Here is a 23,452-nt window from a genome sequence, read left to right as displayed (position 1 = left end):
ATAATTATTCAATTCCACTCAGTTCTCAGTATATCAATATAGTCATATACCACATGACAATATTTTGGTCAACAATGGACCACATATATATGACAGTGGTCTCATAAGAATACAATGGAGCTGAATTTTCTGTAAGAAAAAGAAGGATATGTGGTTTAGGAGGAATTTATTTTCTCTGACAAGAGCAATATCTGTGGGTCTTGACAGTAGATTCCCTCTCACTCACAGCAGCTCAGTTGTGAGTGCACGGATTACATCCCAATCAGTCAGTCAATGACCTGTTCCAGCACAGAGGAGCCTTTTCCCCTATCACTACATATTCAGAGGCGCTACAGCCTCCCAGACCTAGCCTGATGGTCTTCAGAGGACATTGCTGGAAATTCTTTGTGAAGGACCTAAGACTGTTTATAAGGACACAGGTTCCTAGGAACTACCTTAACCAGTATTAAGCACCACTTTAGTAAAAGCTTCCTGTGATTGTGTGAAGCCGGCCTGTCCCTGTACTTTGGAAATATTTTCAGGTTGTGATGATGTAAAGCATAGGCAAGTTTTGTGTCTTCTATCAGTTCAATGCCAGAGAGAGCCCTTTGTGCCAGATGGGTCAATAGAATCACAAACAAATTTCTAAAGTCAAAATATTGGGTCAGTTCTATACCTTCTCGATGTGAAAATTTTTTTTAAATGTTTTTATATAACCTCTATTTTAATGAATACCACTAAGGTTTCCTAATCTAACCAATGCTCCAACGTGCAGTAGCCAAAACCACATTGCCACAACAATCACCTATATTCCTTTATCTCTCCATCTTGATTTCTCATTTCTGCTAATCCTCAGACCACCTTTCACTCCCTCCCGACAGTCATTATGGTGATCTATGCCTTACTCAGCCAGTGTCTCCTCGATATTTCCAATCACCCAGCCCATATCCCTGTTCATGGAGCAATACTGACAGCTACAACGTCCTATTTCTGACCTTGTCGGAAGGAAACAGGGGGAGGGCAGGTGGGACAGTGTTTATAAAGTCACAGTAGTGTAGGCCTTCACACTCACTGGACTCTCATCACTGACCCTTCCAGACCAGCTTCCAGGCCTGGAAGCTCCACTCATGGTAAGTGCTTTATACAGGTATTCCATTTTTATCTTTTACATTGTATTTTCACTGTATCTTTTCTGTTAGATCTGTTTACATATACAAATACTACTTACCATGGTGCTACAACTACCTACAGTATTCAGTACAGTAACATGGTGTACAGGTTTGTAGCCTAGAAGCAATAGGCTATACAATATAGCCTAGGTGTGTAGTAGGCTATAATATCTATGTTTGTGTAAGTGTCCTCTGTGATGTTCACACAAGGATGAAACTGCTTAACTATGCATTTTTCAGAACATATCCCCATCATTTAGTGACACATGACTGTAATATTACACCCTCTATATATTCAACATCTTTTCCTTCCAAATTTCCAAGGCATCTTTCATTTCTAAGGGTCTACATTATTGCCTTAAACAAAAAATACTTCAATAATTTTTGTTTGTTTGTTTAAGTGAATCCAGAAAGTGTTTACTTTTACTTACTGGCACTGAGATATACACTATGTAGATCAATTAAGACATGTAAATTCCAAGTCTTCCACAATATGACTTAGCCTATGATCACAGTCCTATTTCACTCCACATCCCTCCACTCCAGACACACAAATGATTCTCATTACTCCTAAAACTTAATGCACACATTTAAAAATTATGTGCTTTTCCTCAAGCCATGCACTTTGCCAAAAAGCTGATATGTTACATCCTACTACCATTTTTCCCTGATCAGGATTAATCCATTCCTTAATTATTCTTTCACAAAACATTATTCAAAACGACCTGAAGACACTTTCTTTGGACTTAGGACTGTGTAGAATTACCTCTATACTCAAGACTCTTTTAGGGCAGATGAAAACTGTCTTAAACCCTCTAAAAGTACACCTGGCACAATTAGTATAAAATAGATATTCGTTAAATTGAACTCCAGACATTAATTAAAAGAAAGTATATGTAAAAGTTGACACAAATAAGTTTTCAAGTAAGCATTTCAGAAAATAAATAATTTTCTTCTCCTGTTTGCAAGTCTAAACAGTCATTTGCTCAAGAGTATTCAAGTATGTTCTATATTTGCTCACCTCCTACTCAAGTAACCATTAAGGGTTTTGTTCACAGGCACACAGTGAACGCCTAGTCCTGTAACTATATCAGCATGATACTAATGGTGAAATGGCTATTTTAAGTAAAAAAAAAAAAAAAAGAACCATGAAGTCATTTATTAAATGACTTAGATTTTATATAGTACATTATATAATTTCAAAACCATCTTTATAAAAAGAAAATTTCATCAATTAAAATGTTACTAGGAAATAATTTATCCAGAGAGATACCAAATACACTTTATACCATGAAATTGACAAATACATCATAAAGTTTTCTTTTCTACCCATGACATATTTGTAAAAGCAACTGAATTAGTGTCTGAAAAAAAGGCAACGTTAGTTAAAATTGGCATTCAAATTAGCATGGCTCAATAAACCTGAGAACCTGGAAAATATACCATTTTAAATAGATATAATTACAACTTTAATATTCAGAAATAAGTGCTGGTTTAGATGTTTGTTCTGATAAAGTTTCCATAGATTCTAAATTATTTAAGCAGTACTGATTAACCAGATGGTTTGCATTATTGCAATACTGAGCAGCATTTTTTTCAAAGTTCTTCATCCTCACTGACTACTTCCACCCTTGTTTTAACCTATAAATAGCATTAAGTAAAAGTCCATTGTGGTCAGTAATCTATTTTCATTAAAATAAAGTTGTATATTTTCTTTTTTGTTTGTTTGGTTAATCCTCCCCCAAGGGTATTTTTTTCATTGATTTTTAGAGAGTGGGAGGGAGGGAGGGAGGGAGGGGGGGAGAGAGATCAATTGGTTGCCTTCTGCACACACCCCGGCCACGGCCAGGGATCAAACCTGCAACCCAGACACATGCCCTTGACCAGGAATCAAACCCGAGACCCTTTGGTCCTTGGGCCTATGCTCCAACCACTGGGCCACGCTGGTCGGGGCTGTATATTTTGTTTAAAACTTACTTATGTGATCTATCTATTTGAAAGTATGTTCCAGGGTTCGTATTTTCAAGTATCCCTACTGCTGCCACTTGCCATTTATGCATTATTATTTGGGGGATAATCTAAAAGTAATACAGCCTATGATTCCAAGAGTGACATTCCAAGGTCCCTGAGTATTCCACTTATGTTGAACATCTAAATCTCCGTGTTACTTTTTCCCCTCTGTAGTCTACCTGGTCGTTGGCCTTTATCTTTATATGGTACAATTGTAGAAGAAATAAAAAGCACCTAGCTGTGAAATGACCACCCGTAAGTGTCAAGATTAGGATACGTTTGGCTGAGAATTTCTGCTGTACTACATCCTAGCACCGTAACCTTGTAAAAGTCATTGAATGTATCTGAGTCTTAACTCGCACTTCTTTCAATAGGGGAAAAATTGTATTTGATTTATATGACTGATGTGAGTAACATGTTTTGAACAAAGCCTAGCATATGGTAAATGCTCAATAAACTTTAATCATCTTTCCCTCCTCCTTCTATCGTATTTCTTTTCTCCTGCGGTCTCCTTCCGCTCTTCTTTCTCTCTTTCCTCTTGCTAATCTTAGGCCGGTGTTCAAAATGCACACCTCAGTCTAGCAATTTATGTGTCAAGGGGAGAAAAGAAATCTAAATCAGTTATGCAAACATGACACGTAAGTATCTGGCCTTATTTGGAATTTCCGACGTTCCTCTCTGTCAGCAGTGCCATGATAAAGACACAGGCTTCGGAGTAAGAACTAACTTATTTTGAATTAGAGTGCATCATTCACTATAGGGCCACTGTGAAAATAAAATGTAAAATTCCTAGTGCCGTGTCTGGCAAATAGAAAACTATAAAGAGTCACTTTTAAGACAAGTCTGCCCTCTCTCTCTGTAACTTATAAACCAGCAGTAGTAACAATTTCTCCCTTTCATAATACCTATGTTAAAATCATCACAAGAATGATAGTAGTAAGTTTATTTTTAACTGTAAATCCTCGTGTGTCCCGGTTGCCAGTTTGCTCAGAAATGCAGCCTAATCAAGCCAAACACACTCCCTGAGACAGGGGGCTGACTCCGATTCTCACATGGTTCTCTGGCTATGACTAGAGGAGGGCAGTGATAGCAGGATCTCTAATATTTCTTTTGTCTTTATTTCAGAAAATAGAAAAGTTTGCCTTCTACATTAATTATTTGTAAGTTTTTATAAGTTACTCTGTTTAAGAACTTATACAGAGATGTATTATTTTAGAAGTTTTCTAGGAAAAAAGTTTCATTTACTTCTTGAAAGTAACTGATAAATGTGACATACTTGATACATGCAACAAATACTTAGGTTTAGTCATTTTAATGGAGAGAAGATAATGAAGGTTGAAGCATAATCTTAATTTAAAAGATATATTTCTCATAAATGATTTGATAAAGCTCTCAGATATTTTCAGAAAAAAATAAAACCAGTCTATAAGACAAATAAAAAACATCCTGTTGATCAAAAACAGGAAGATTTAACTCTCTTCACAGAAATTTTTAGATGAAAATACACATATTTAATAAATAACTGTTGATATAAAAGTCAAATTTAAGCAGCAATATTTGAACGATTCTAAAAAATTAAAACCTCTTTGGGTCAATTTCTCCTTTCAGATTTAAATTTGTAGGTGTAATGGAAGTAGCAATGTAAAATTATCAAGAATGTGATAAATGAGAAAAATACAATTGCTAAAAAAAGGAAGAAAAGCTAACCCAACTGTATCTGAAAACAGTTGACTACCTCCATTATTAAAGATGTTTCTTAAATAGACAAAAACAAAGTAAAAAGCTTCACAAACCACCCTTTTATTTTAGCTTGAAATAAAGTAGAAACATATTTCAATGTGAAAATAATGCAAAATATACTGAAACATAAAAAGTCAAGTACAACCATAGCTAAAATAATGTCAGTCCCTGAAAAATTGTACTTTGTAAATTATACATCCTTATATGCCTTTCAAAAGTTACTACTACCAGGTAAAAAAACCTAATCATAATGTATATTTTTGCCAACTTCAAAAAACACATACTACTTTAGTGGGCTCATAGTTTCTAATAAAAACCAAATTGTTACTATCTGGAAAATCCACTTATGTTATGGTCAGCTCAAATTTGTTTATGTACAAATACTCACTGAGGTTACCAAATAACATATATACAGAAAAGTATCTTAAACATACACATAGAAATTTGTTTCTGAAGAAAATATTTATGAGATATTCAAATATTACTCTGTATAAACACTGTATTAAAGAGCAGTTATTTAGAAGAAAGCAAAGATGTTTTACATATTATTCCCACTGATCACCACTTCTAGCTGTAATTTAATCTTTTCGATGGGATTTAAGTTATATGCTAAAATGGGTATTACAAAGAGCCAAAAATTCACCATTCCTTTTTATTATAACAGATCCCAAATATCTAACAAGAAGATATTCAAACTTACCCCATTTAATGGATATGTTTTCCATCCTAGCTCTCCCAGCACAGTTGTAGTATCAAGCAACACAACTGGAATTAAATAAATAAATACTTGCATAAATATCTCAATTGACAAAAAATACATCAGTTATTTAAATCATTAATGTCAACTACCCTATTATTAATTGCATTAGCTTTAGTAAGTTGCATTACTTACTTTAAATTATTTGTATATATTAAGTATTAATATGTAACAATAATAAGTAATGGTAACATGCATGAGGTGGTTATAAGTAAATTTTAAAATATGTAATTTGTGTTTAACAATACTACATGAAACATAATTTAATAACAAAGTCATTTTTAATAGCTGTCTTCTAAAATTGATAAAATAACCACCTTTGCTCCCCACCTTTCACATATGGTCTTTTTATACAACATTAAAGAAAAAAACTGTATTAAAGCAGGCTTCTCTACCTTCTTTCTGTGTTATTAAACGCCCTTATATATTATTTGCAAAGTATGAAAACAATTCATTATGAATAAATCCAGAATCTTTAAAGCATAGATTACACTGTTATTGCATGTGCCAGATAATATACTTACTAAGGGAAGCAAAAACAAAAATAAAAACCACCAGTCATTTTCCTGACCAAAAGTAACTCATATCTGGTGGCAAAGGCAGATATGTAAACAAACAATTAGAACATATTCCAATTCCCCCAGACACCAGTAGGCCCTTGAGAAACAATGCTTTGTTATCTTATCATGACTTTAAGTCTTCATCTAGTTAAGAAGTGGTATTGTAGTTTTTATTTTTTTTTAATTTGAAGTTTAAAAGTGCCATTAGGAGTTTGTTATTTGGCTCTGCTGTTTAGTGTCCATTGTAATTATTCTGTAGTTTTTTTTATTCGAATCACTGTGATACATCTGATTGATTTTTAAATATGAAACCATGTTTAAATTTCTGGGATAAACTCTACTCATTGAAGAATATTCTTTCAGTACTGTTAAAATCTATTCACCAAACATTTATAAAACTGAGCTATAATTCCTTAATTTTTATTGTGGAAAATTCTCAAACATATTTTAACATGTAGAGAAAACAGTACATTCGACCCTCATGCAGTCATCACTCAGCTTCAATAATTACCAGGTTATGGTAAATCTTATTTCATGTTCTCCCATTGCAAGATTTCTTTGAAGAAAATTCCAATAATTATATCATTTCATCTGTAAAAATTTCAGTGTGTATTTCTACTGTAAAGATTCCTTTTAATTACAATAACTTATTAATATAAATAGTAATTCCTTGATGTCATCAAATATCTAGTCAGTGTTTAATATTCCTATTGTCTCAACTTCTTTTAACAGAAAATCAATATCTAATAAGTACTATCCATTACAGTGAGTAAACATTTCTTTTTAAGTGATTTTTAATCAATAGCTTCCCTATGATCTTTTATTTAGTTAGATTTACTGAGGCATGATGTCCTTACAATAAAATTCACCATTTTAAATGTATATTGCTATGAACTGTGACAAGCCCCTACATCCATATAACCCACTTTACAATCAAGCTATCGAATGTTCCATCACCTCCAAAATTGCCCTTGTGATTTTTTAAAAAAATATATCTTTATTGATTTCAGAGAGTGGAAGGGAGAGGGAGAGAGAAACATCAATGATGAGAGAGTTATTGATCGGCTGCCTCCTGCACACCCCCGACTGGGGATTGAGCCGGAAACTGGGGCCTGTGCCCTGACCGGGAATCGAACTTCGATCGCCTGGATCCTAGGTTGATGCTCAACCGCTGAGCCACGCCCGGCCGGGCTCACCTGTGATTCTTTATAGTGAATCCCTTGCCCACCTAGCCCCTGGCAACCACTCATCTGATTTCTGTCTCAATGGTTCTGCCTTTCCCAAAATGTCAAATGAATGAAATCATACAGCAGGTAACCAGTGGAACTTGTTCTTTCATGCTAGCATAACACATTTGAGATTCATCTATGTTGCTGTATGTATCAATAAGAAGTTCCTTTTTATTGCTGAAAGGTATTCTACTGCATGGAATTACCTAGTTGATGGACATGTGGGCTATTTTCAGTTGGGGCATTATAGATAACACCACCATAACATTTCATTTACAGATTCTTATGGGATGCTTTCAGTTTTCTACGGTAAATATAAATTACTGCATTACACAAGAAATGCTTACTTTTTTTTTTTTTTTTTTTAAAGTGTCATAATCCAAAATGGCTGTGAAGTTTTACATAGGATTTTCCTGCTGCTCAATGTCCTCAGCAGGGCCCGGTGATCGTCGAGTGTTTGAGGCATTCTAACGGGTGTGCGGCAGGATCTCATTGTTTTAATAGGTGCTTTCCTAGTGACCACCCAGTTTTCTTTTTCACTACTTGATATCAAATTTACTAAATAAAACAAGGTTGTTTTGTCACACCTTCCAGATTTTCCTAATCATGAGATATCATTGAAAAGTGCTTCCCCATTTCCTCTACTTTCTTTAAATTACTAGATATATTTAGTGGCTTGATGTGATTCAGGTTCCATTTATTTTTATATTTCATGAGATTACTTCATTGGTGGTGTTTCATGGTCCTTATACCAAGGAACAGGAAGGCTATTATGTAAAAAGGAGTCAGGAACCAACTTGCATAGGCTTCAACTGGCCAAAAAGAACTTGATCATAAACAAGGTTAATGACTCTAAAGGATTAAAATATTTCAAATATGCTTAAATCCATGCATTCATAATGATAAAATATACTTTCTGATAACTTTCACAGCATCCTAGGAAGCCATTATTTTTAAAAAATGCTGTAAATAACCTGAAAAGAATAAAACATTTATCTTGCTTTTTTCATATGAATTACTTCTGAATAACAAAATTGTTAAAGAAGGGACATTTCTGTTAATGAAATATTTCAGTTAATTAATGAAGAAGAAATAACCAAATCAGTTTACACCATTTTCTACTCCTAATGAATCAACATGTTTAGCTAATGGTTTTCAACGATTGCTAACCTCCATCACAAAAAGATGATGGCAAACACAAGGGGCTAGAGTTTTTCAAAGGCTTTCTTTATAGTTTCAGCTACTTCATGTCAACAACAATTCTAATAAGTCTGGAAGGAACAGAGTACAGTAAGGGTAATATATAAACATATCATATATGTACACATACAACACGTATGAATACACAAATATACAAAAAAAAACCCACAAATACACAAAATACTTTATGACATCTGGTTTCCCTTCACTATAACAAAAATAAATGAAATATTAGAGAAAAAAGCTGAAATTATAATAAATATTCAAAACTAAAAGCTTATCTCATTATCAAGTAAAAGTTATTTTTACTTTTGGCATAGTCTATTAAAAAGAATTCAGAAGTATGTCATACCATTATCTACTTTGGGAGACTTAAAAAGTTAATGTTAGTCATCTAGAACATTTATATATTTGAAATAAATCATTATTTCCCTAACAGGCTAGTAAAATAATGATGATACTAATCACAATCAATATAGAAAGGGCTTTCTATATTTTCTTCTTCAGTAATATCCACATTATCCTATATGTTTTGTTTTATTTTTTTAAATACTCAATTTACAGATGAGAGAACTGAGTCTCAGGTGAGGTTAAATAATTTTTCTGGAGATCATTAAGTAATAGATTTGGATTCCTACCATTTAAAAGTAAACTTTTTCTTAAGTGTTGTTTTTTTCCTACCTTTTTAAATTTGAATATAAAACTTAGTCATTTGTTTTCTTTTTTTATTTTTGTGGATGCAGAGAACCATCAGTATTTCTTTATCTAATTCCGAATTTTCGTAAGTTTTTATCCTAGTTTTCACATTAATGGTTTCTATGGAAAATTTATCATTACACTCTACAAATCATACCATTTAAGGGGTTTTATGAAGTAGAGTGTTCAAAAATCCAAAATATGAATTGAAGTCTACCAACAGAGATTTATTTTTTTGTAAACTGCATATAGAATTTATGGCAAATTAATCTGATTAATTGAGATTATTTTTCCTAAAACATATTTAGGCTATTTGGTTCTCAATATTTATAACTTGTAAACTGTAAAGTATATTCATTTCAAAACAAACACAAAGAAAATATGTAAATAACTACAACACTGTAGATCCTTAGGAAGAATTTTTCTGTTTCTTAGTTGCTTCAAGAAACAAAATATACATAATTGCTTTATTTTCCTCATTAAACTGCAATTATACCTTTTAAAAATGTATAAAAACAGTAAAGTTTCAAATTTGTATTCCAAACAAGTGAATTATACATTTATATAAAATAAAAAACTGAGGGTTTTTGAAATCTTTAATACCATTACACGTGATAAATGTTTAAATTTTATCTTTTGTCTCATATATAAAACCCCCACAAATACAGGTTTTTCAGGAACACTAATTGCATTAAACCCAGCAAGGTGAGAGCTCCTCCTGCTGGTTTTAAACAAAAGTTATCTAGTCCCTACTCGAGTGCAAAAAGACTATAAACCAAAGGAGGAAAAAAACATTATAATGTAATGACATTCACTTCAGTAAAAGTCAATACTTTTTAATTTTTAATTTAATGGCATGGTTTTAAATGTAGTAAGATTAACACCTGTAATTTATTTAAAGAGAACACATGAAAATGTATTTATTCATGTCATAATAAATAAAGAGTTTGGTAAGTCAAAAAACACATAAAGGCAGTAGTACATGTGTTTGTGCGGGTGTATATACCTACATTTAACAAGAGTCTATTTGGACGCCATCCTGTTTAGATCCTGACATTCAGGTTACTACATTAACTAATCTACTTTTGCTATAATTGCATATTTTTGATCAACAAAAATTAAAGTCTTACTTCTAGATCTGTAGAGTATGATGCAGTATCTACCCAGACATACAGTCAGAATTAATGTTTAATTCCTAAAAAATAAAACATATATTGCTTTAAATAAATGCAGGATTATGTTTATCCATGGTATATCCGTTTGTATAGTGGTATTATTTTCAAGGCGACATTTTCCAAAAAAGCTCACTTCTTAAAAATAACAAAACTACTTTTATCGAAAAACTGAGATCAGTATTTGTTCATTAGGTGTACTTATGGCACTTTGCTTTGTTGTTGCTTATTTTTAATATAGGCATTGTTCATAACTTATATTTCTACCACACGAGAGATGGGAAATCCTATTTGAAAGATAATGTAATATAAACATAGTGATGTTAAATAGCTTTCTCAAAATTAGATAATTAAATCAAGTCTAGGACTTCTGAACTCATGCTCTTCAGCTTTCTACTCTACTAGAAAATACACTTTTCAGAAAGCATGTTCAAACCTCTGCCTCTGTCTCTTCTGGAACACATATCACTCTTTTTTAGTTCCAATGGAAAAATAAGCTATAATAACCAGAAATTATTTTCCTTCACTATCACCTCAAATAGGGAAAAAGGGCAAATAATCCAATCAAGCCTGCTATTTAGAAGGTAAGATATACCATTAAGAACTGCCACTGAAAACCTCATCCAGATACTGAATGGTTAATAGCTGATTAAAACTAGTAATGTTCATCCTCAATTCCATACCTTCCTAATTTGCTCTAAGAACTTCTGTATGGGTCTCCGGCTTAACACAGCTTTATTTAATTCAGCCTCAAAATCATTTCTAAAGCCTGCAGTCAGACATAAATCCTTAAAACAGAGACCTCAGGAGAACCCAGGTGTGGATCACAGGTTCACTATAAATGCTAGTGACCTGAGCAAGGTCATTAAGACTCATCAGTGAGTCACCTCCCAGTCCTGCTTTCCACTCAGAATTGTTGTTAGTTACACGGTTTAAAAAAAGAGGAAAGAAAATTTGTCATGTTCCTAAGTAATACCTAATTCTTCTATTGTGACATCTTCAACACTTTGATCTATAAATAAACTACATAGCTCATTTAGGACCTGTATTATTTCCATTTGTTTCAGTTGCACAGAGTTTAAACAGGTGAAAAAGTCTATTTGGCTTTAGCCTTAAATTTGCTAGTCTTATAATCACATTTAATAAATGTGATTTTCTCATGTCTCACAGAAACTCGACAATATTTATTACATATATCCATTTAATCCTCACCTGAGGTTATGGTGTTATTTATTTTACAGAGAGAGGGAGAGAGAGAAAAAAAACAACAACTTTGATGTGACAGAGAAACATGGATCAGTTGCCTCTGGATTGAACCCCCAACTGGGTATGTGCCCTGACGGGGAATCAAGCCTGAGACCTTTCGGTGCAAGGGGTGATGCTCCAACCCCTGAGCCCACTGGCCGGGGCATTACATACACCCATTTAACCTAAATGTCCTCTCCATTGCTTCCACAGCATCAGAGACACTTCTTGCTGTTCTAGTTTTTTCCTTTCTTATATTTCTCATTTAATCTCATGGGTTTTGGACACTTTCCCATTTGGGGGCATAGGGGGATATTCTGAAACTCAAGGTTTTAAATTCACTTAAATCATTTTTTATGGCTCTGGTAAAAGATATTATGACTACTTATTTGAAAGTCTTATCTATAATACAATGGCCATCTCAGTGTACGCACATATGCATAGCCCACGGACAAAGGCAATAGACAGGTGAAGGCCTGGGGGTGGGTGGGGGAGATGGGTGGAGGAGGGCAAGGGGGGGATGGGGGGCATCTGCAATACTCTTAGCGATAAAATAAATAAAAAACATTTCTACATAATAGAACAGTCTAAAAATTATTAAAATCCTTACTTTAAAAAGAAAGAATAGTGGATTTGCACTGAGGAGGGAAAAAAAATGACTTTTACTAGAATCTAAAAAAAATCATATAGGTAAAAGAGTTTTTTACTTGAAAATTGAATGAAAAAATTTTCCCCCTACAATGCTGTTGTTTTCCCATTACACTTACGAGGACATAATGAAAATAGTTTTCACCTTTCATTATGGACATATAGAGTCACAACAATGTTACTTGGTTTTACATTAAGGCCTTTTATGACATATTTTAATAAGCTTTATTGAATCTGATATATTTAAGACTATACTAGCTATTGCAGGGTATAGAAAGCTTATAAAATAAAATGTCTACCCTCAAGGAGCACCTGGTGTAATTTCTTCACTCCCACTGTTAGGATTTCTGTGTCAATCCACACACCATAGTTTATTCAAGCATGTAAAAATAGCAAAACATTAAAATGCCCTTGTTTGGAGGCTTCAGATGAAGAAAGGCTGCAGCTCTTTAGTAGACTGTGTGGAATTAAATTGCTGTTCCAAAAGGGCAGACATCCAATAGCACATCAACATCAGCATGGAAACTGTCAGTAATTGGACCACTTATCTTAGTTTCTATAGAAGTGCCAAGGGATGAATAGATTGTAAGTGCATCCTACTAGTCAACAGGAAGGGAAACAATAATTTTATACCTGAAGGATCCTCTCCAAAATAATCCCAAATTCAAGAAATTTCTGCTAAATTTATCATGAGAGATAGAGCATTTCACTTAGAGTGGGAGATAAAAATAAAGTTGAGGTAAACATCAGAAGTAAGCACTTTTTCTAATCTAAGTTTTAGTCATCAAAAATAAAAAATTATCAAGTAAAAACCTTAACTGCCTTGTCATAATTTTGAAATAAAACATATTAACTTTGAAAGGACAATTTTCTCCTTTGTCCATTGAAATTATGGCCAAATCAAGTTACAATCATTATTACTTTAATTTAAAAATTAGTTCTACCAACATAGTATGAGCTAGCTCCTCAAGGTCAAGGAGTATGTGTGTATGTGTGTATGTGTGTGTGTGTGTGTGTGTGTGTGTGTGTGTGTTTATTGAATGAAATGAGTAACTGAACTGAGTGAATGGAAAGGAGCCATTGCAAGAAACTCATGCCTTGGCAAAAACACATTCTTAACCAGCTTTTGAAAAAGCAGTGCAGACTTAGTGAGAAGGCAGGCACTGGATGAAATTTAAATAGCCATTGTGCTTGGTTTGTAATGCAGAGGTCAAAAGCCTATTCACATATGACCTCTCATATGTGGTTAAGGAACAAAGTGGTCTTCAGAAAAAATAAAATCAAAGTAGGCATTTGTTTTGAACACAGAACAGACTGTGAGAAGACAAACATTTTCTATGCCTTTTGGAGTCCACCCTGGCCCCAACTCTTTCAGCAAGGAACGCCCTCGGCTACCTGCTGTCAACCTAAACTCTGTGCACCTATCCTCACGGCTAACAGTGCACAGTGTTCAACTTATCCCGTCTCATCTGCTGCCCCACTGAAAGCACCCGTCAAATCCAGAAAACGTAGCTAAAGTAGCACACAAATGCGCTTATGAATACTCATCTCTCCTTATTCCTTCTTGCATCATTTATGTATTTGTTTATCTTCATTGTTGAAAGTATTACACATGTCCCCTTTGTATCCCCACTGCTCCCTTCCCCCAGGCTCCCACCCCCTCCCAGGCCTTCACCCAACTATGGTCTGTGTCCATGGGTTATGCACAGATGCATATAAATTCTTTGGTTAATCTTTTCCCACCCCCTCCTTCCCTCTGAAATACATCAGTTTGTTGCATGCTTCAATGTCATTATTTATTTATCCAAGTTAAATCTGAATTATAGCACCCTTCAGGTGACAATGACTTGGGATTCTTTCCTAGCATACCTAAAATCACACCACATAAGCAATTCTTCACAGAAATATACTGAAAAATACTTTGTAAAACTCCAACTTTTATTATGTACCAAGAAATTACTCCCTGTTTTAAATTATATCTTCTTCTATTTAATACCTGTTTTTGTTTTTTGCATCGTTCTAATATTATGTGTTTGTATAAACTTGGCTAAGTCATAATTCTTATTCTACCAGTTGTTTGGAGTTACTCTGCCCTAAATCAAGTAATTCTCTAAATCTTTGTAATTACTCCAACCTGGCTCTCCACAGTCTCTGGCCTGATTAACCATTTTTCCACAGAAGCATGCCTTCGTCTGTAATAATAAGAACAACAAATGAAAGTTTGCTTATTGTATGATGGGTGATGATTTTATCTCCTTTGCCCTTTGAGTTGCTCTCGTTAATTGATCCACTAAAGAGTACAAGAGGGATTGAAGGACAATGCTGTATTTTTCTTACATTCCCACCAACTGACTCCAGAAATATTAACCATACTCTAGCTCCTTTAGTCTCTAAAAGAAGGTAGATTCAAATTGCCAATATTAAAGACTTCTGTAAAGCAATTAAACTGTTCGTGAACACTTAGATTTCATAGTCAGCTGCCTATAAAACATAGTTGTCAGGTCATGAAACTTGATAATCTGTGCATACAATAATATACATTCTGAGGAGGCGCTACAAAAAGAATATTTTAAATAAAAATGTAATTTCCTAACCCTTGTACCATAATTTCAACATCCTTGACTGTCTAAAATATAAAAAATGTGTGTTGTCTTCTGAATCACTCAGTTGAATCGTAGTAAAGATTTTGGTAAGTAGTATTGCCTGTGGAACTACAGTAGTTTTTAAAGACAGAAATGGGAAGAAAAAGTGTGAAGACAAATAAAATATTAAGGCAACCAGTTGTATCATTTACACATGAAACAGCTTTTAGCATAATTATTTGATAAACAGTCATGAGAATTACATAGGACAACTTCCTACTGGAAACTAGAGGTAATGACAGAACAAATACCATGCCAGGTTTAGAGGCGCATGAACTGCAAGACAGCTCTCTTTTGTGGCATATTTCTGAACTGCAGAGGAGTTGGGAGGAAGAATGGTTCATAAATGAAACATTTACAAAGGTGACCCATGCCAAGAGCAGCATGGCTTCAGTATAGAGAAAAGAATGACAGATGGAAGCTTCATTGCTGGCAGAAAAAAAATAAAAGAAAACAAACAAACAAAAAAACAGGCATTATCATCATCAGCCTGTAGGGAAGACAAGTCATTAAGTGCTGTTATCAAAGTGTTTATCACCAGGATCTTGTGCAATAAAGTCAATGCAACAGAAACGATAATGACATTTTGTCATTTAGGCAAATGAAGAATATTTTATCCAACACATGTTTCTCAGGTGTAATTAAGCATAAGAAAGCAAATGCAGGCTTACATTAAGACATTGATCAGTTTTAGTTTATTGATTACCCAAGACATGGATTATGTTAAGAAATGTAAAATGTTGACAAACCCTTTTGATGAAGTCATCAGGCTCCAAAGTCCACCCTGAGCTTTCATGGCTGAGAAGCTCAGTTTTTATCTCTCCAAGGAGAAGAAATCATATTTCAGGACACCAATTTTTGCTTATCAGGCATACAAGAGTCTAATTCATGAACAAAAAGGACAATTTATTCACTGATGATTTGTCTCCCCAGGGAATCTTCCTCCTTGTAGGTAAACACATTCAAGAGACCAAATTATAGATCAAAGATTTCTTGGAAAGTACTGTTACTGGAAAGGAGTAACCCTGTTTTACTTTATTAAACCCTCTAGATCTATTTCTTTTTTTTTTTAATATAACTTTATTGACTTCAGAGAGAGGAAGGGCGAGGGAGAGAGATAGAAACATCAATGATGAGAGAGTCATTGATCAGCTGCCTCCTGCACGCCCCCGACTGGGGACTGAGCCCACAACCCGGGCCTGTGCCCCGACTGGGAATCGAACCTCGATCTCCTGGATCCTAGGTTGATGTTCAACCGCTGAGCTACGCAGGGCTGGGCTAGATCTATTTCTATTTAAGGAATAAAGAGTTTTATCCACCCATTTTAAAGCTCTTAACTTTGAATAATGCTGATTTAGTCTATTTCTATTTAAGGAATAAAGAGTTTTATCCACCCATTTTAAAGCTCTTAACTTTGAATAATGCTGAAACAACAAAATGTTTTCTACTTGATGAAATGTATTGCCAGTTCAAATACTATTTACAAGGCATATTATAGGTTCCATAGTTATAACCTGTTATTGGCTAAATTCTGAAAGGCCTAATTTTTTCTTTTAAAGAAAATTGGTTCTATGCATACACTCTTTAATGACAAAATAGAGTATATTTTTTCCAAGAAGGATTCTTACATGTGAGTAAAATAAATCCCAATTACTGAGTTGATTTCATAGTTTCATATAAGGACACAGAATAACATTTGCTGACCATGCCACATAATTTTGGAAAGAAATCTAAACTTCTGGGCATTTGGTTCACATTTGGTTGGCCAGATTGTCTCTGTCTTAGGTTGTTCTTTATAGAGAAAAACACATGGCAGATCTTATTTTTATTGCCCAAGAATAAGAAGAATTTAAAACACTTAAAACAACTGATTTCTTTTTTGACTTATGATTATTAACTTTATTCAGATTTCTTTAGTTTTTACTCAATGGCCTTTTCCTATTCCAGGATATCACATTACATTTAGTCGTCATGCAAACAGTTTCTGAGCAACTTATGTTAATGTTAATAGTTTTCTCCTGCCTCAGCCAGTTTGGCTCAGTGGTTAGAGCATTGGGTCTTGGGTTTGATTCCAACCAAGGGCACATACCTCAGTTGCAGGCTCCATTCCCCAGCTCATGCAGGAGGCAAGCAACTGATGCATCTCTCTCCCATCGATTTTTCTCTCTCTCCCCCTTCCACTCTCTCTGAAAAGCAAAAATATATTAAAATAAACATTTATGAAAACTATTAATAACCACATTGTCATAAAAATATTTAAAATTTCATATTTTAAAAGTTTTATTTGAAAATTTGATTGGCACACTGTATCATGCCCTATAATACTAAATTATTTTTTTTAATGTTTAAGAATTACTTGAGATGGAGTAAATTGGTCATTTTAGAAATTAAACATCTTTTATGTCAGGCTAAATTGCATTTGTTTTCCTTGTTCTTAGGTCATCTGAATAGACTTATTCTTTTATTTCTTACAAAATTTTCCAAGTTTATTAATCCAATTTAGACACATATGAAAATGCTGGGGTCTAGACATTCATGAGTGACATACTGTAATTTTGCTTTCTGGTCTACAAAACAAATAGTAACAGCTTTTTCCAGAAGAGTTTAAAGAAATGGATATTTTCTAGGGGAAAATATATGCTTATCAAAGTTAGAGCTGTCTTCTTGAACAGCCTTCAAAGCTGTAAATAAGACATGAAGTAAATATGACATGAAGTTTAGCTTCCCAGCATGATTAATTCAGAAACTGCAGACCAAATACAAATGTCAATAGCCTTCTGTCATAAGATTTTTTCATTAGCTTGGTCCAGTTGCTTAGATTAGGTATGACGTATTATAAAATTCACAGGTAAATGCTTGAAAAGTGCCAGCTTAAATATTTTGTGCTCAATAGGTATGTGTTTGACTCTGACTGGGTATTTATCCATTTCACACTGTGGGAGATTAGGCACTGAAGTAGGACTCCTTATAAAATCAATTAAATTTAAAATCAAGTTTCATGATTTTTTATTTCTACAATTCAAAACAAACATTAAGGTAATTGGTTTTTTGTTTTATGTAAGGAAAAGAGCCATATAAAATTGTGTAAACTTTTATGTCTTGCTGCGTTAATTTTTTATAGCTGTTTGTTGAATCCTTTAAATGAAAAAGAAAGAGCAGGATTCCTCTAAAATCTCACGTATTAGAAATAACTTTATCTCTTTCATTCTTCTTGCACTTTAGACTGCTCTATTTTCCTCTCTCTTAAACCCTCCTGTTCTCCTTTGCAAGACCAGAAAAGCCCTGCATAGTGCTTGGGTACTTTGGTTATAAAGCAGGACAAGCTGATATTAAATTCAAATGATCATGCCTCTTATTATAAGCTTTGCTTTCTGGAGTATGTTTGTTTCTTTACCTCTTCGGGACTTTGCTTCCTTAACTTATAAAGTGTAAGTAGCAATAGGGACTTTTTAAAAAGTTTGAAATAAATAGCAAATAAGGTAATGCATGTAGAACATGCTGGGCTGTGTTTGACACACAGGAATCATTCAACAAGTGTGAAAATTATTATAATACAGAATTTGAAAATGAGACTTGTAAATTAAGCTGAAGTTTCAAAGCCAAGAACTGTACATATATAGATATAGATATAGATATACATATAGAGATAGAGATAGAGATATAGATATATGCCAATATCTACGTATCCTAAAGTGAATTACTATACTATTTCCTCTGCAGCTCATAGTTAAAAGTTTTTTAAAAACCTATCTTTCCACCATAAGAGATGACCAGTTTCAACTAATATAAGTGATCAAATTTGGGGAGATTGGAAAGAATTGCATTTTGGGTTGGAGAAGGGATACTTTAGTGCAGGAGACAGTAAAGGGCCAACTCAAAGGTTAAATGCGCATAAGGATGCATAAGGATGATAGGACAGTCTGTGACTAGGTGGCCTGGCGTAGGAGAGCAGGGGCAGAGAGAGGGCTGTGCCAGGAGGGAACTCCATAAAGCAGTGCCTAGGGGTCAGATGTGTGTATGTCCATATTCTAAATGTGGGCCATCATGAGAGGAGCTGTCCTGGAATCCTTTAGAGAGAGTGCTGCCCAAGCCAGATCAAGACTGAACCAGCCGGGACAAACTGTCCTCCTCTCAGCTTAATCGCTGTGCTTGATGCTGGTGAGTCCGAAACAGCAGTCAGTGAATGGGGGATTATGAAGAGAACCTAAACATATGCCCCTTCTCTACTGTAAGCTTCCAGGCTTTGAGCAAAATCAAGTTGATGGAGAAGTGCAGAGTTGTTTGAATTTTTGAGTTTTGGTTATTTTCTTGAACTAAATATTAAAAATGTTTGCAATGTAAAATGCTGTGACTAAAAAGTCATGGCAAAATAACATTACCTGCCTGAGATTTCATTGGAGGATGTTAAAACTAGCTCACAGAGACTGTTTTGAAGGGAGAATGGCAGAAAATTAAAATCAAATAAAAATATGCATAACATAAACTAAATGAATAAACAAATATAAATAAAATTTCAATACAGTCATCACTTAATGTAATCAGACATGCCCTTAACAACTATGTCACCTAGTTACAGGAGGGGTACATATCTCGGTGCCCTCTGGAAGCATGAATGCTAGCTATGGAAATCAAATTTTATGGTATAATAGGAAAAGCACTATGCCTAGTTAGTGTTAACACTAATTACCTTAGTGATCTTTAGTAAGTCTTCTAATATTCTGGGTCCCATATTTCTTATCTATAATATGAAGTTATCTATAAATAATATGATCAGACATATGGTAAGTATTCAGTAAAAAGCAAAATTTGGCTGGACATATTAAGTATATTTAGAGAAGGGAGAGTTCACTGTGGCCTTAACCAATTGGGAGAATTTTTTATGCCAAGGTTACCATTATTTCTCATTTGGACTCTTACAATAGCCTTCTGATAGGTCATTTTGCTAGGTACTAGAAAAAAGTTGGTAAACAAGCTGACGAAGGTCCCTAAACTCGTGAAACTTAGTGTCCTCTAGGAGATAAATGGTTAGTTACGGTAAAGTTTTGCTTTTTGGCTGTGGAACATGCATTAGTCTAAGGAGGCTCATTAAACATGACACTTCCCCACTGTTGTGAAAAAGATATCGGAAGAGACGTCCAACAAGAAATGTCATGTAAACTGAGACCAAGGGTGAGTCAGTAGTCACCAAGATGAGAGAATATTAGTTTGTGAGAAGGCTCAAAGAGTGTGATGTTTTTAAGAATGTGAAATAAATTCAGTGTGTCCTGAAGCTCTGGGCAGGAGTGCTTAGAAAAAAGGCTTGAGAAATGAATGTCAAGATTCTCTAGGGACATGGAAACAAAACGTTGGTCACTTGAGATTTGCTCAGAATGTTTGTTGTATTAGGGAATAGTGGAGAAAACACCCTCTTCAAGAGGAACAAGAATAAAGAAAGGCTTAGCGAATAAATACAGACTTGCAAGTTGTCTTTCTTTTTAAATTGACCAAACGTTTTAGCTTGGTTTCATCATCACTTATCATGGTATGGTAGGAGCATTTCATTATAATATGTGACATTTTGGAGTTGATCTGAAGCAACTGAAGTATTGATCTTCTAGAAAACACACACAGAAATTCCAGTTATCAACAAAGGTGTTGATAGAAGAGGGTGTTCATTGAAGTTTAATCTTCTGGATAGGATGAATTCAAAATTGTTTATGTCATTCAGTTTCACAAGTTTGCATCAGTTTCCTAAATATTCTCAGGCACCCTATTTTTAAAGATTTTACATGATATACTATATCACTTATCATTGCCCTTATTCCAGGTGGTATATGAGATCATTGTCATTGATCCCGCACTTAAAGTAACCTACATCTTGCTGATTATTATCAATTTGGGTCCCCTGCTTAGGAAAGAGAGGACCTTTTCCTCAGTAATAATGTGAACTCTCTACTCCATAGCGACTTCCACACTTTTCTGTATTCACAATTTACTCCCTTAAGGCACAAAGTCATGTTATCAAAATTTATAACTATGTCCCAGAGCAATACTAGGAATGGAGATTTATTAATAGTCTAACTTTCTTTTTGAGGTTTCAATATATCTTTTCTCTAATAAAAATAACTTATTAAAAATTTGAATTTATAGGAAAACCCAACCAAATAAGGGCTCTATAAAAGGTATCATTCTGGCCACTTCAAGATGAAAGTATCAAACCAGTAGGAACTCTATACTTAACTTCAAAGATGTAGCCTCTTCTATAGCTCCTTTTAAATGCTTTTCAATACCCTCTAATGTCCCTTTTCTTAGCAGTTCTCCAACTACAGTGGCCATAATACATTGACTATTTTCTTTGTTAAGAGCACTGACTTATTTTATTCTGAACAAGAACTTGTTCATAGGTAATTTCTCCCCTACATTTGAGTGTATTCTTTCAGAATATATATCTATATATCTCTCTATATATTTATAATTATTTATATAAGTTTATATATAATTATATAGTTGTATGTGTGTATATAAAAATAATCAAAGAATATTCCCAAGACTACTTCAAAAATACTTTATTTTATATATATATAAAATGTCCCCTACTAGGCTCCCATTGACATTTCTGCTTAAGTATGTAAGTACTTATGATTTCATTTCAGTAGTCTTTTTCTCCTTTTTCCTCTTTTTTTCTTCCCCATATGATTGGGATTTCAGGATTATTATTTTGGCTATGCTGGTCTTTAACTCTGCTCTAGTAACTTCTTTTGACACAATCTGATAAAAAGTACTAATTTCTTTTATTATCTATTTCTTTGGAATACTGAATTTATAACAACAGAACCTGAAATCCCTCCCTCTTTAATGTGCTCTTCTCAGTATTTTGCAGCTACTGAAGGTGTACTATGTATGTTTGTGTACTTCATTTTTATTGACATTTTCAACCATTTGCTAACTGGAGAGTTATATGTATTTAGCTATTTTAAATTCCTCACCTGTTGATTTTCATTTTGCAATCCCATTCAATTATTGCTTTTTAAACAATATTTAATCTTTGGGAGGAGTGTATGGATTAACATATAGAGTTCTGACCTTCAAGGAATGTAGAGTCTATGGAAGGAAACTTACACAAAGAAATACAAAAATACATACACTGTGGTAAAGTAAGAGCATTACTGTTTGTGAAGTATCACAAATTTCAGTGGGGCACTAGAGTAAGAGCATCTGTTTTCAGGCATAAATTAGGGAAGGGTCTATAAGAAATCATATTTTGGCTCAGCCATAAGTGATGACTAGAAGTCTTCTTGCAGACCAACAGAATGAGAGTATTCCAAGCAGTAGGAATGGCATGAAATGTGGAGAGGTGAGAGGACAAGGTGAGTTTGAGGATTAACAGGACATCAGAGTAATGCAGGGTAGGGATGGCACACTGGCGATGAAGAAGAAACAGGACAGGTAGATGGGACCAAGGATGTGTGAGTGAGATAAATTTAGAAAGAAACTTGGTATATCATATCCAATAAAATGTCCTTTCTCAGTTTTTTCTGACTTCATTTTTTGGTTGAACTAACTGGAAAATCCAGTTGAATTAAATTTAATTACTGAGTTTTGTACATCACTTCCACATACCAAATGTACAAAATTATCCAATGATTTAATTATATTTCATTTCCTCTGAAATATTTGGTTTAGTATAACAATTAGAATAGACAGTATCTTCCTTTACTTCCACAGAAGAAAGCTTTAGGCTCATAGTCTCTCTCTTCCATTTTCACAAGAGTACTGATTTTCAAAATGAGACAAAGACCACCTGCATTAGAGTCATCTGGAATGTTTGTTAATATAGAATATTCCTGGGCCTCACCTCAGCTTTACTGGCTCAGAATCTCATATGGTAGAGACAGGCAATAGCATCCTTCCTTTTCTTTCTTTCTTTCTTTCCCTGCCTCCCTACCTCTCTCCCTCCCCCTCCTCACAAAATTCTCTAGTCACCATATTTTGAGAATCACTGCTCTCTCAATAGCTTTCAACTTACAGTTAACATTAGGAACCAGTAAATATAGAAATGAAGTAAAGTTTCATAAAACAAGACTTGCCTCTGATACAATTTTATATTTTTATTCCCTTTTGCTTTATTTTTCAATTTTTAAAAAATTAACCTACTGGAGTCACAATTTGAAAAACACTGTTCAACAGATGTAAGCTCTAGGATTTTGTCTTCAAGTACCCACTGACCTATACCTTTCTGACTATAATTTTACTCTCAAATATTAGGAAATACTAGGATTTTATCACTCACATTTCAAAAAGACATTCAAATACATCATCACTGCCTATGACTAGTTTAGCTAACTGTCCCTGCAATTCACAATATATGCTAGAACTGGCACTGCAAAATAGAGCCAGTTCAGAACCAGAAGAACAGATAAGATGCT

At 34.1% G+C, this 23,452-nt stretch overlaps 1 protein-coding gene across 1 annotated transcript in view; it reads right to left on the bottom strand.

Annotated features, from left to right (window-relative positions):
- EPHA6 (EPH receptor A6) overlaps positions 1-23,452 on the bottom strand; it is a 771,763-nt gene that overhangs the window by 710,485 nt on the left and 37,826 nt on the right. Inside the window, exon 2 of the mRNA XM_087818112.1 lies at positions 5,599-5,663. Coding sequence (XP_087674238.1) covers positions 5,599-5,663 — 65 coding nt within the window. The remainder of the gene's footprint in view (positions 1-5,598; positions 5,664-23,452) is intronic.

The sequence above is a fragment of the Miniopterus natalensis genome, chromosome 6 (assembly GCF_054644295.1).
Source record: "Miniopterus natalensis isolate mMinNat1 chromosome 6, mMinNat1.hap1, whole genome shotgun sequence".
Classification (NCBI taxonomy): Eukaryota; Metazoa; Chordata; class Mammalia; order Chiroptera; family Miniopteridae; genus Miniopterus; species Miniopterus natalensis.
The sequence above is the reverse complement of the archived record's forward strand: the minus strand, read 5'-3'. Positions and strand labels throughout refer to the sequence as shown.